Source organism: Mustela putorius, unplaced genomic scaffold (genome assembly GCF_011764305.1).
Source record: "Mustela putorius furo isolate JIRA1106 unplaced genomic scaffold, ASM1176430v1.1 tig00000145_pilon_pilon_pilon, whole genome shotgun sequence".
Taxonomy (NCBI): domain Eukaryota; kingdom Metazoa; phylum Chordata; class Mammalia; order Carnivora; family Mustelidae; genus Mustela; species Mustela putorius.
Window position 1 is genome coordinate 49179214 of NW_025421294.1, and position 14837 is coordinate 49194050.

General features: G+C 39.7%; 1 protein-coding gene across 2 annotated transcripts in view; it reads left to right on the top strand.

Moving 5' to 3' along the window:
• The first annotated feature begins 645 nt into the window (after positions 1 to 645).
• RNF145 (ring finger protein 145) overlaps positions 646 to 14837 on the top strand; it is a 54075-nt gene continuing 39883 nt past the window's right edge. The window contains exons 1-3 of one of the 2 annotated variants that reach the window (XM_045075648.1): positions 646 to 785; positions 2703 to 2737; positions 6794 to 6996. In XM_045075648.1, the coding sequence (XP_044931583.1) occupies positions 6813 to 6996 (184 nt within the window). In that variant the 5' untranslated portion in view covers positions 646 to 785; positions 2703 to 2737; positions 6794 to 6812. The remainder of the gene's footprint in view (positions 786 to 2702; positions 2738 to 6793; positions 6997 to 14837) is intronic. The other variant, XM_045075649.1, reaches the window with a different exon arrangement.

The window sequence follows — 14837 nt, forward strand, 5'->3', positions numbered from 1 at the left end:
GGCATTGCCGAGCCATCACAGACTTGGTCCCTGACGCCATGGAGCTGACAGTCTAGCCCAGTCAGTGAGGGAGTTAAAAAGAATTCTGGTATCATTGGTACTGCGGTTGCACCGAGTGAAGATCAGCCCCTCCAATTCTCCCACGTGGTCCCGGCAGGTGAGTGTGGGTGCGAGCGCGTGTGGCTGCCGGTGTTTGAGGAGTGTGAGAGCACACGTGTGTCAGAATGGCGCGTGTCACAGTGCGCGTGCAGGTGTCGGCGTGGTATGCGTCTCCATAGCTGCCTGAGCCCCGCGGCTTGGGCCGCTGGAGGCGCGTGTCTCCCGCCCACGTACTGGGGGCGGCACGGGAACCACCCGGCCCGGGCGATTGTGAGTGAGCGCGGGCGCGCGCGGGTGCGCGGGCGGGCGGGGTCAGGGGGGAGGGGCGCGGTGCGCGCAGGCGCAGAGCGCGAGAGCGGGCAGCGGCCGCCGCAGAGCGCCGGGGGCGGGAGGAGCGAGCGCAGTAGGCCATGGCTGCCACCGGCTGCTGAGGGGCTCGGCCCGCGAGCGCCTGCCGCCGCGGACGATGGTGACCGCACGGGTCGGGCCGCTGCCGCCGCCGCTGCCGCCGCCTCCCAAGACGCTGCAACCAAGGCCCGGCGCGGAAGAACCGCCGCTGTGAGCCGCGCCGTCCCGGCCCCCGCCGCCCGAGGAGAACGGGAGGGCGGGCGAGAGAGCCGGGGAGTTGCGGAGCCCGCCTGCCCGCCGGCGGCGCCGCCCTGCGGGGAGGGAGGCCACAGCCCGAGGTGACCGAGCCGTCCGCCCCGGCCGGCCTCATCTCATCCCGGCGCGTCCCCGCCCCCCGCCCTTCGCACATCCTCCCTTCTCCCCTCCCCCACCCCTTTGCCGGCTCCTTCCTCTTCTCCCCCTTCGCCCCTTCCTTGGTTCACCTCCCTCCTTCTTCCCAGCTTCGGCGGCGTCCCCATCCCCTTTTCACCCGTTGCGTCCCCTCCCTCTCGTCTGTCCTCCCGGGGACCTCTCCCCCGCCCCCCCCGCTCTTTCCGACTTTGCCTTCCCCTCCCGGGGCCCCGCACTAGAGCCCCCTCCCCCAGCTTTGGTCCTTGTGCGCCGCCTTCCCAGCTACCCACCCTCCTGCACACATCCCTCACCTACCGCGGCCTTCCTAAGATGCTCTCTCTCTCTGAGCTCTGCTCCGTCGCCTCCCCAGGACCCCATTTCGAGGCCTTTTCTAAGCCCCTTCCTGAGCTACCCATTTCCTAGCTGCGCCTTTCCAGTTCCTTTTCTCCAGTTCCACTCCCAACTTTACGTCTTAGGCGTCTTTGTCCACTTTGCTTCCAAGCTTCCCTCCCATTTTTCTTTAGACTTCTCCTTCTTTGGTCTACTCAGCCTCCTCCTTTCTCTTTTTGTGCGGTTTGAGGTTGTTTGGGAGTTCGGAAAGGCCTGCCAAGCCATTCGAATGGGGGCCCATTTGTTTTGCATCCCATCTGTCAGCCCTGTTTTACCGTGAGAGCGCTCCTTATCCTTTCCTTTTTGTCCCCATCGCTTCCTCTCTCGCCTGCCATCCCTTCCTTCTCCACCTTATTCCTGTTCTGCTTTTTCCACCCAAGACCCTTGCCCTCCCTTTAGGAATGAGTCCCCTCGCTACTCGGCGAGGATGAACTTCGCCCGCGTCTGTGTTTGCAAGCTTTTTGATGCGTGGCGCCGCGGAGCCAGCACCCTTGGCCAGACGAAGGGAGCTCCCTGGCACGGGCCTCTCTACTGGCGGAGTTTTTGCGAACGTAATCCCCTAGCCCCGCGGCGGCAGCGGCCCTGCTGCTGCGCTGCCTGCTTTGCAGCGAGCTGGGTTGGGGTTACTATAGTTCAAACGCCGCTGAGATCAGCAGGCAGGGCGTCGCGGGAAGGGGCGGGGGAGACGGGGGAGGAGGTTCGGGGAGAGAGGAAGGGGGCTTTGCAGTGAGAAGGCATCAAAGATTAATGGATGGCTTTGCATCGCCGTCTGCAGTAAACAGGAAACTAGTTTGAAAGGAAAGGAGAGGACTGTATGTCTTTATTTTTTAAAATACGGACTGTGCCGTTCTACTGAATCTTGAATCGTGCCCAAAGGATGAGCTGTCGGTGCTGCAGTCGTGACCCAGGCTGAGCGCCCAATGGCAGAGATAGCAGTTTTTATTCCCTGTCTGGCCTCTTAAGAATTGAAAGATGGTCCGGTTATTCAGAGTGGACTTCATATTTTTGCCACTTTGGAGATACCGAGAAACCACAGAATTGCTAGTAGTTTATGTGGAAATCAGGTACATACAAAGTTAGCTGGCAATAGTGTGGGAGTGGGGAGGACCAGCTATATTTAACACATGTGCCAATGCTTATGTAAGACGTGGCGTTCTCCTCCCGGGTATCTCTTTGGGGCTGAGTTTACTTATGATTTTAGCCTCTAGTTTTGCCCTCTAACATTTTCAGGGCTTACCGTCCTAACATATGGACAGCCAGAAAACCTTTCTTGAGATGGGTTTTAGCGATGGTAGAATTTTTTTTTCATTGGATGGATAAAGAAAAAATGATTTTTTTCTTTTGATGGGAGAATAAGGTGTAGAAACTTCCAATCTTAAATTTTCTATTGTACTGAATTTAAAATTGGATCATACAGCTTTCTTATATTTGCTTTTTTCTTTTTTCTTTCTTTCTTTCTTTTTTTTTTTTTTAAGGAGTTTATCTAGGAGATGTGAATATCCTCTTTTTGGTAAGATCGAATTTTCTGTTTCTTTTTCTTAACATAATTCTTCAACAGACAGGCTATGATTTTAAAAATGTACATTTTCCGAATTGTTCAGGATGATTTGTTTGATTTCTTCATATTCAAAACCCAAACACAGTGTTTTTAGGAAAGTGTAGAATGAGACTCCTGTGTTTCTTAACCCACAGATATGAATGGTGAACTGTGCAATGTTATACTTGCACAGGACATTACTGTGTAAGTAGTGATTGCTGCTTCCAAGCCTGGGAAAGTCATTTAGGGAAATCATTGTGGTCGTTTTTGGTTAGCATTTGTTGAGTCTTTTTTTTGCTGTTTTTGGAAAGGATTTTTTTTTTTTAAAGCTGTCCCACTGTGTAAACCATTTTTAAGTTTGAGTCACATTTAGTTTATATTATTTGCTGAGATGTTGTTTTGGCATATTACTTTCCCAGTTCTTAAAACATGTAAGGAGAAAATACAAAAATCTTTCATGGAGGAGAAAATTTGTGTGACTGTACAGGGCAGGGAATAGCTTATATATTTGGCTATAGGACTATCAGGGCTTTAAATTTTCTTTGCATTCAGTACCTTTGCTTATTTTTAAGGATTATCTAGTATTGTTTTGATTTTAAGAGAAATTTAAGCTCCTTCTGACTTGGAATATGCTCATTAGTTCTGAGAATAAGTTTCAGAAAAAAATAAATTAGGCTTGAACCAAACATCATAGAAGTACAATCTTTTTTACCCCAGGAGAGAAATCTCCATTTTTCCTTCATGCTTCTAATAGAGTGGCTTGGCAAATGTGGATGATTTCAGTGATTTTATTTTATTTATTTTTAAAAAGATTTATTTATTGAGAGAGGGAAAGGGGGCAGAAGAAGAGGAAGAGAGAATCTCAAGCAGACTTCCTGCTGAGTGGGGAGCCCCAGTGGGAGGACCATGCTGGGCTGGATCTCAGAACACTGACATCATGACTTGAGCTAAAATTAAGAGTCAGACACACCAACTCGGCCACTCAAGCACCCGATTTCAGTAATTTTAAACAAGATACACGTTTCCATGTTTTGTTTAGATGTTAATTTAGTGTGGGGTGCTGGAGTGTAGTATGTGGTATTTATTTGTGATGGTGATCAACATACCATGTGGCCCTTATACTTCAGAAAGGCTCAAAATTATAAAGTTCAGAGGGGATTTTTTTATTTTAGTTTTTAAATTTTTTTGGTCTTTCCACAGCTTTTATGGGTAGCATTTTAGATTTTTTTTTTTTTTTTTAAAGTAAGTTCAACATCCTGTGCTGGGCTTGAACTCATGACCCTGGAATCAAGACCCGAGTTGACATCCTGTTGGATGCTTAACTGACTGAGCCTCCCAGGTGCCCTTATGGGTAGTGTTTTAGATTTGGTTTTCCATATATTGAATTTGTTTCTCCTGTGTCCATATACAGGGCCAGCTTGCCAATGACTTGCTAAAATGTCACTTACATACAGAAATAAATGAAATGTTTAATGAGCAGTAGAGTTGTTATTAAGTGGGCATATTTCTATCCAAGGTCCTCCTTAATTCAGACATTTGAGTCTTGGATATACTATACAGTAGAATTTGGGGATCATTCTCCAGTATTCTTCGGTAATGAGAGCTTTAGGAATTCAAAATTTTCTTTTTATTCTATTTGTTAGGCAGGAATGGTGATAATTGAGAGGGGACTTATCCTCTGCTAATGGCCTGCTTGTGATAGAGATGATCTTGTGTAAGAATTAGGGAGCTTCCCCGCCTTGTTCAGATCTTGATTTGTGATACAGGAGTGGTTATTTATTTATTTTTTTTTCCTTTCCCCTTTTGAGAGCTATAGCAAATGGTGAAAGTGGGTATATTTAAAAAAAGAAAAACATTTAAAAAGAGATAAGGCTCCTTGGGGCGCCTGGGTGGCTCAGTGGGTTAAGCCGCTGCCTTTGGCTGGGGTCATGATCTCAGGGTCCTGGGATGGAGTCCCGCATCGGGCTCTCTGCTCAGCAGGGAGCCTGCTTCCTTCTCTCTCTCTCTGCCTGCCTCTCAGTGTACTTTTTATTTCTCTCTGTCAAATAAATAAATAAAATCTTTAAAAAAAAAAAAAAAGAAATAAGGCTCCAAGACAGATGAAATAAATATAGACTATAAGTATTAACTGAGTAGTAGTCCCTACCAAAAAACAGTAGTGATTAATATTGGATTCTAGAATATGGGAAGAGTTACTTTTCTGTTATAAAGCCTCTCAGTGATGTTACTATCTCAGTCTATGATAATTTTCACACATACCTGGTGGTTTGTGAGAAATATCTGTTGTTTTTTGTACTTTGAAATAAACCTAGCTGAGTTATCTGTTTGACCACCTGAGTAAGTAGTTAGGTTCTGTGTGTTTTCTTAGTCATCTAGATAGCTTAGATATATTAACACTTTTTACAAAGGAATTTCTATTTTTGAAGCCCAGTAATGGATATTCTACAACATTTGGCAAACAGAAAAAGAAGGGAATAAAAATCACCGTAGCCCTACTATTGAAAGGATGTTAATGTGATACTTTGGTGTATTTCTTCTCAAAAAAAATTTTTTTTTTTTTTTAGTAATATCATGAACTTTGAGAAGTTGAGGTTCCCCAATGCTGTAATTTGCAATAAATGTTGATTAGAGTTTTTATTTTTCAGTGCTTTTTTTCCTGTTAGGATACAACATTCAGTTTTGACTCTCACAATATTATTTTCTTATGTAGGAAAATTATTAAAGTGGTCTTGTTCATTTAAAGTAATCAGAGTTTAGTTTATGAAAATGTTTATTTTGCATTCTTGGATATATCACTTTTGAGTAATGGGAATGATAAATGATCACTCAGTGATCAGTACACTCAATCAGTTTTTCAGTGAATGAAGAACTTATAATGGTTTGTTGAACTTTTTTTTTTTAACTGAGCTAGGAAGCTATGAAAATTAGGGGGTAAAATGGAAATACTGACAAATATTTAACCATGGCATAGCAAACTGTCACTGTAATTTTCTTCAGAAGTAAATATTTTCATTTGTCCTGTAATGTCTGAAATTACTGCCAAAGCCGGAAATTTTAGCTCTGTCAGCAAAATACTTAAAAGGATACTTTCAGAGCCAACAATCCAGAATTATCATTACTCTTAAAATTGTCTTTAACCCACTTCTGTTTGCCTTAGTCTCATAATTTCTTGGATTGATTTAAAGCTCTGTCTTATAAAGGAGTGTTGCACAGAATTGTCCTTTAAATAATGGATTGTCCTAGATATCTTTCATTACCTTTCTGCCTCCCCACCCCACTTTTTAAATTGTTTTAAAAATTCTACTCCTACAACTCATCAACAGCTGAGCAAAGATAGGGCTACAGACTCTAAAGCCTGACTTCTTCTTTGTGCCAGCATATCTCTGAATCACAGGAAGAATTTGATGAGCATTGTTTCCCCACTTTGAAGGCAGATTATGGGAATTTCAGATGGAGATTTTAACTTTAATATTGAAGGAAACAATATTGCCAACTATGTTGTCTTTACCTGTATCATGAGTTCTCTGAATTATACCTATGTCATGTAAATTCAGTACTTCAGTTTTAGTTGTAATACAGCAAAGGATAGACTGTGAGATACTGCAAACTAAATATGTAATCATCAAATTTTTATTGAATCTTGGGCTTTTTCATATAATAACCACTTAAAATTTGCTCTTTTTTTTATAGCTACATAAATCTCAGTTTTATAGGAGTGAATTTTTCCTTTCAAGTTAATTGGACAAACGCTATAGTATTATTAGGGTGTTTTATTGCTAGTGCCCAGAGTTGAAGTTAAGCGTTTTAAAAATAAATTTTGAGGCCTTAACACTTAAACAGATGGGAAGACCTAAAAGGGTCAATGTGAAAACACAATACAAGGCTTATTTTATGGATACCTGGAAGTAATAGATGTGATTAAGAGTTTTACACGTTGTATAGTATGTGACAATCCATTAGATTCGTAAGAGGTTATCTAAAAGCTATTTGAGGTGACTTATTTTTGTATATTATGTCTCCTGAATTTAGGTCTGCTCCAAGAAAAAACATGGCTGCAAAGGAAAAACTGGAAGCAGTGTTAAATGTGGCCCTGAGGGTGCCAAGCATCATGCTGTTGGATGTCCTGTACAGATGGGATGTCAGCTCTTTCTTCCAGCAGATCCAAAGAAGTAGCCTCAGTAATAATCCTCTTTTCCAGTATAAGTATTTGGCTCTTAATATGCATTATGTAGGTAAGTGTCTATATTACCTTTTCTTTTCTTTTTTATTTGTTTGCTTGTTTGTTTATTTTTTTAGAGAGAGGGAGCATGCTTGGGGTTGTGGGGAGCAGAAGGAGAAGGAGAGAGAATCTTAACTAGGCTCCATACTCAGCACAGGGCTCCATCTCACAACCTGAGATTGTGACCTGAGCCGAAATCAGGAGTCGGACACTTAGCGGACTGAGCCACCAGGCACCCCTACATTACCTTTCCTAATATTTTAGTGAGCATTCTGATTGATGTCTATATAGGTTTTAAAATTAGAGTAAAACGAAATTTGTTTACATTGAGATGACAGTGATACAGTCATTGATGAATGATTAGGAGTCTTGTTTGTAGTATAATTTGTTTTACCATTGCATATGAGTTATTAAGGGTAGAAGAAAACAAGAGAGTGTTGGATTTATTTTACTGGATGAAGCTAGAAGGCAAAAAGAAACATTTTAGATTTTAATATGATGAAATGTAAATAATGAGAACTACCTTTTAGGCATTTGGCCTGTTCTGATTTGTCTGTTTTGGGTTTTGTTCGTACTTCAGAGCTTTTTAAATATAACTTTCTTTATTGTCCCAGAACATTAACATCAGTTGAACACAAGGCATTTATTTCAGTTAAATGAAATGTTGGAAATAACATTTATAATATTTAAAAAAATACTCCTTGGAATATAATTGATGTGATTTGAAGTTAGTAGTAAAAGCAATATTGAGAGGTTAAAGAAGTTAAAGTCAAGAAAGTACAGGCAGGAGGGGCACCTGCTTGGTTAGTCAGTAGAGCATGTGACTCTTGATCTCAGGGTTGTGAGTTGGAGCTCCTCCCCCTTGGGTGCAGAGATTACTTAAAAAAAATCTTAGAAAAAAGAAATACAGGCAGGAAACAAAAAAATTCATCTAGAATGAAAGTCCAGATTTCTAATTTTTAGGTTAATTTTTCATTTATATGTAATTGATAGCAATAATATATTTTAATTTGACATTGCTGTTGTAGAACCAAAGATGCGGTTTGAGTGATGTACTATAGTGGCTTAATAATATTTTTATTACTAGAATTGCCCATGCAGGTATATGTTTTATAAAATTGTGAAGGGTTTGTCCTGTTTCTATGAGATTTATATTTATGTATGGAAGGACTTTTTAGGGTTCCAGATCTTAGTCCTGAAACTCCCTTATAGCTCTAAGAGATTGCCAAGTAAGCCATTGTGGGAAAAAGTGTGGTATAGTAGAAAAGGCAGTGCACTAGAAGCAGAACATCTGGGTACAATAAATACTTCTCTCTTAGGTGGCACTACCTTGGGAAATTCTTTGAAATGAGAAGGTTCTTTTATGCTGCAAAACACTATAATTCTCAGCCCTTTATTAAATGCTTTGTATGTTAGCCAATTTATGGAAAATAATTCCAGTCTGTTATAGAAGAACAATTGGGTACTACTTGGCTTAGATTTTTAGCTTAATCAGCAAAGTAATTCACACTGTGGTTTTAAAAAATGTGCTTATCACATACATTATTTCTGAATAGATTGAAATATTTATTTTAAAAACAGCTGCCTAATAACCAGAAACATTAATTTTAGCAATTGAATGGGTTATCGTACATTAAAGTTCATACTCTGGCTTATAACTTTGGGAACTCAACTGAGCCTTCTTAAATACACTTATTACATGCTGTGGTAGAATAAGCTGAGTGATTACATGAGTAGACATTTTCACCTTGAACAGTTTTTTGGTTAGAGTAACTTCTGTGTCAGAGTATTTAGGTAGTTACATAATAATGTTCCAGTTTACTAGATTTCACCCTTAAATACATTTTTAAAATTCTTTTTCTTTTTCAAAGATTTTATTATTTATTTGACAGAGATCACAAGTAGGCAGAGAGGCAGGCAGTGAGAGAGGAAGAGAAGCGGGCCTCCTGCTGAGCAGAGAGCCTGATGCGGGACTCGATCCCCGGACGCCGAGATGACCTGAGCCTAAGGCAGCGGCTTAACCCACTGAGCCACCCAGGCGCCCACATTTTAAAAATTCTTTTTTATAAAAATTAGTAATGTGCTTATACATTTATGTTAGAAAAATATCAAAACATAAAAAGTGTTGAGTGAAAATTGTGAAAATTGTGTTCCTCCTTATCTCTGGTCATCATCCACTAAGTTTTCTGAGCCCAAGCAAGTAGCTATTTTTATTTCCTTGTGAAAAATTCTAGAGATCTTTTTATGTACATATGTCAATATAAAGATATTGGTAAATATAAATCTGTAGCAATAAATGTATGTATGTCTTCCTTTTTGTATAGATGACAGGATAATATACACTGTTCTTGACCCGTTGTTTAACTTAATGATGTATCACAGAACCATTACTACTGCTTATATTCTATTTCATATTCATGAAATAAAGCTTTGTACTCTTGTTTTTATGTTGACTCTTTCTATTATGCCAAATTTTAAGGTTCTGATTAAATGTTAAGGCCTCATTCTCCCCCCAGCCCTCCAGTTCTGTTTCTTAGTGGCAGAGTATCCTTGTATGGTTATATCATAATTCATTGAACTAATTATTCTTTTTTGCTTTTTCATTTAATGTTGTACTAAATAATTTTATATAGCTATAATTTTGATAGGTGCAAATATAGCCTTGAGATAAATTACTAGAAGTGAAGTTTCTGGATGAAAGAGTAGACACATTTGTAATATTGACTGATACTGCTCTCCATAGGGTTTTACTGTTTTGTACCTATAACAGACAGTGGTTGAGAGTTCCTGTAGTTTTATATCCTTACCTAAACAGTGTTATCAAACTCTTACATTTGGTTACTCCAGTAGGTGAAAAATGGGTGTGTTCTAACTAGTTTTTATTTGTTTTTCTCTTAGTATGAGAGAGATTATATTTATCCACATGTTTAAGAAAAATGTGTGAGTTGTCGGTTTATGTCCTTTGTTCATTTTTCTATGGGATTTTAGCCCATCCCCCCTTTTTTCACCATCCCCCCTTTTTTCAGCTCAAGCTGAAAAGAGACATGGCACCAACAGAGAGTAGTTAAGCTGGCCTTCTCTGGATTTTAACTTTTTCTTGCTGATTTGTGGGAGTTTGGTATACATTAGGGAAATTAACCCTAATGTAGGGAAATTACCAGGTTGAATTTCAATTTGGGTTGAAATTATTTTTTCCAGTGTTGGTTGTCTTGATTTTTGGTTTATGATATGTATTTTTTTAATGCAGAATTTGTTTTAATGTGGTCGAATTTTTTTTTAATTTCTTTTTTTGTAACTTGGAATTTTGACTCAGTTACTAGAAAAGACTTCTTTATCATGTTCTATTCCATTATTTTTGTTTCATTATTTACATCTCCTCTTCACTTAGGATTTTATCTGCATGTATATTGTGTTACAGGTAAAATTTTTTTCCTCAGATAACTATCTGGTAGTCTCCATGTATTTATTAAGTAGTTCAGCTTTTCCTAACTGATTATTATATATTAAATTGTCATATCTATTTGGTTTCATTTTTGAATATTTTTTTCTTGTTCTTTCAGTGTGTGGGCTTACTGAATACCTAGACTATTTTATTGTCTGGACTTAGTCCCTTTGTCTTTCGGAGTTTTTCTGACACTCTTTGCTATGTGAACTTTAGAATTACTTAGTCGAAGTTAAGATGAAGAGATAGCTTAAAGATGCTAACTCTACTCTGTATATGAACATAGAGAGCCTCCCTATGTTCCAGATTTCTTGTGAGCCTTCTGGAGTGTTTTAAAGTTTTCATAATAGAGGTCTTTGGCATTTATTGTTAAGTTCATTCCTAGATATTTTATTTTTTTTTATTGCAGTTGTGACTTTTCCTTTTCCCCTTTTTATATCCTTTGTTATTAAGAGCTTAAAAATCAAGGTGGGGTGTGGTTAAAAGTTCATGTTTATGGAATATAATTGTACCTTCAAATTGAGAAGCTTTCCAGTGTGAGTTATGAGAATAGCAAAAAGAAGTGATTGTTTAAATATAATTGGTGGAATGTTAATTATTGAATTGTATTGTAAAGTATAGGATATAAAAAGGGAAACAGAAATAATGTTGAAATGTATTGGGTATTACACTTAATTTGGTGGGTAGTGATGGTCAGCAAAGGATTTAGAGCAGGTGAACCGCATTTTAAGAAGAGTGATTAGTGTTGTACAGACTGCTGGTTTGGGGGTGGGGATGGGGGGGCAAGTGGAGAAACCAGAGGTAAGAAGACCAGTTAAGGGGCGCCTGGGTTGTTCAGTGGGTTGGGCCTCTGCCTTTGCTCAGGTCATGATCCCAGACGAGTACCGCATAGGGCTCTCTGCTCAGTGGGGGACCTGCTTCCCACTCCCCCTCTGCCTGCTTCTCTCCATACTTGTGATCTTTCTCTCTCTGTCAAATAAATAAAAATAAAATCTTAAAAAAAAAAAGAACAGTTAAGATTTTAGGCAAGAGGTAATGAGAGCCAGAATTAGCCTTGTTGAAGTTGGAAGGGAAAACGTGGGTATGAGAATAATTCCACTGAAACTGCAATCACTAATGTGATTAGTGACTAACCTAAAATGTAAAACTTGAGCTTTATTTGTGTCCTCATTCTGCAGACCCTCCCATGTTTATGAAGTTGTTGACTACTTCCTCAGAACAGTGTTTCTGTTTTCTAACTTTCTGACCATTCCTTCTGACTCTCTTGGTTTTCTCTTTAGACTTCTTAAGTGTTGATAGGGCCCAGACTTTGTGTTTAATTTTCATCTTTTGTTGTGTGTGTGATCTCACATAGTTTGGCCTGTAAATCTCTATGTCCACTTTCCATTGCTTTTTTGACCACCTAGTGTGTTAGTGTTCCTCCACTATTATCCAGTGGTACCCAGTTTGTTCCTCTACTATGCTGCATTCTACAAATCCTTGTGTTATTCTACCTTCTTAACTAGATTGTGAGCTCCTTTAAGGTAGGAATGGGGTGGTTTGTTATCTCAGCATTCCTAGCACCTCGCTAGTGCCTGGTACTGAATGGATTTCTAACTACTGTTAGACATCTTCACCTAAATATTCTGTAGATGCTTGAGTTTATGGTCACTGAACTCATCATCTTTACTTCAAACCTCCTCCTCCTTCTGTGTCTCCTGTCTTAATAGCAAAGCTGCCCTCTTGATTACTAGCCAAGCTAAAACATCAGAATCATCTTCACTTCCTTGTTCTAAGCCACTCACCCATAGATCTCCACTAAGACTTATTTAAATATCTTATAGCTGACCCTACCAACTCCATACCAAAGTTGCTGATTTATTTCAGGTCCTCAGCTTTTTCCCTCACTACTAAAATCATCCATAAATAGCAGAAATTCATACATGGTGTTAGAAACATTCATTAATGTTATTTTAGGTAGGTCATCATTTTTAAGTGCTGCTGGTCTTGGGTTTTAATTGTAAATTACTGTTGCATTAGCTTCATCATTATCAGTAGAGTTTGTTGTAGTTTGTTGAAGAGTGACTAGTGATGCATATTTGTGTTAGCCATAGTTTTGGCATTTATTTTTCAAGTAGCTAGATTACATACATGTTGTAGTTCAGATAACTAATTCATATTGTTCTTGGTTTAGCAGAATTCATCATTGCTTAAACTTCTCGTGTGATATATTTTGTAGTTATCACAGTTATTTTCCCACTGGAATATGAAATGGGGATATAGGTGAGGCATAGCGTTTTTGTTGTTTTGGTTTTTGTCTTTTTTTTTTTTTAAGATTTTATTATTTATTTGAAAGAGAGTGAATGAGAGAGCATGAGAGGGGGGTGGGTCAGAGGGAAAAGCAGACCCCCTGCTGATCAGGGAGTCAGATGTGGGACTGGATCCTGGGATTCCTGGATCCTGATATGAGCCGAAGGCAGTGGCTTAACCAACTGAGCCACCCAGGCGCCCTGTTTTTTGTATTCTTACCTCACCTATAGTGTATCCAAAGGATTTGAGAACTGATGGCCTAGTCTGCACTCCTTTATTATTGTGTACGTTACTGAAGTGTTTAGTCACCAGTTCTGTTAGATCATCTGCCAGTACTTTTTTATTTTATTTACATGAAACTCTAGTGTAACCTACAGAGTTAATTGTTTTCTGAAAATATCCTTTATTTTTTTAATGGTTTTCATGCCTGCTATTCTCTTATCCAAGGATGCTGCTGCTTTTTCTTACCCTGGTAAAGATCCATTCACCCTTCTAGGTCCAGGTCATACTTAATCATTTAATCAACCACAGCCCTTCTAATATTTGTTTATTGTAACACACTTTTGTTCATGTTTATTTTTGCACTAGACTATGATTACTTTATTCTTTGATCTTCCATGTCTAGGAATGCATATGGGTCATACTTTACATGTAATAATTGGTTGAGTGACTGGATAATTGAAAGATTGAATAAATCATTATGTTCAGTCTATAGGATCTTTTTTTTTCTTTTGAGATTTTATTTATTTATTTGACAGAGATCACAAGTAGGCAGAGAGGCAGTCAGAGAGAGAGGGGGAAGCAGGCTCCCTGTTCAGCAGAGAGCCTGATGCGGGGCTTGATCCCAGGACCCTGGGATTATGACATGAGCAGGAGGCAGAGGCTTTAACGTACTGAGCCCCCAAGCGTCCCATCTCCAGAGGATTTTTTATGAGATGTGCGTGAGAAGGGAAAGATAAGAATATCTGGAAACGAAAATGATAGTTCGTTAAAAGAAAATTTAAGGAGAGATTTCATGCAGTAGATTGAATCCTTCAGCTACAACCACTGAACATGCTTGCTTAATGTAAGAAACATCCTTTTAAATACCTCTGAAGTCCTTTGAGATGGGGATTAACAAAATAAATTGGAAAAATTATTTTAGGAAATAAAAAGCAAATAGGAATACCTATCTCTAATTTCTGTTGGATTGTTCTTAAAGTTTGGATGTGCAAGAAATCCGAATTCTACCTGTTTAGTCTCCAGCATATTGCTCCTGTTTCCATAGCTTTAAGCATGATTGATTTCTTAGCTTTAAGTATGAGAGGAGCACTGGGTACTGAGAAGAGATAACCATGCCCTAATAAAGACTCATTAATAAGTAGAAAAGAGAGAAGATTAGACTGGAACCAGATGTCCTAAGACCTAAAGTGTCAGACTGAAAAGTTAAGAATTTTTGAAGGTTTTTAGAACAAGAGAGTTGTCTAGACAAAAGGGTTGGTTTTGTACTTAAGTGCAGGATGAATGAGGATGGAAAGAGATTGCAAGAAGAATGGCATTTGGTACACTGCCTATTACAGAGTGCACTGGGTAGGGCATAGGGACTGGAAAGGATGGGTGACACGAGAGACTTATGGGGAAGACTTGGTGGTGACAGAAAAGATAACTTGGGTTTGAGTTTGCGTGAATGGGATTTAGGAGAAAAAGAGGCTGAGCTAGCCTGTTGAGGGAGGAGGGGGGAGGAACTCAGTTTGTACATGTATGTGAGATCATTTAAGCAGTATATGTCTGGCATCATGAGACATGAGATGTCTTAGAATAAGAAATGATGCCTTTTGTGAGTGTGTACTAGGTAGGTTCTCAGTAACTGTTGATAACATACCTTTGGAACAGGCTATTTGAAGGAACAACATAAATTCTTTGAGTTAGATACTTTTTGGAGAGAAAAGCAGTTGTTCAGGGACTAAATTTCCTGTGTTCATTTGGGGGATTAAAAAGAAAGTGGAGGGGAGAATTTGGAAGTTTAAAGAAAATCCAAGGAGCCAGTTTTGAGGGTGGCTGCTTGAGGTGCTGGGACAAGGATAAGCAGGATGTTTTAGATTTGACAAGTAAGCAGTGGACTGCTGAGGTTTTTTAGAGTGGAC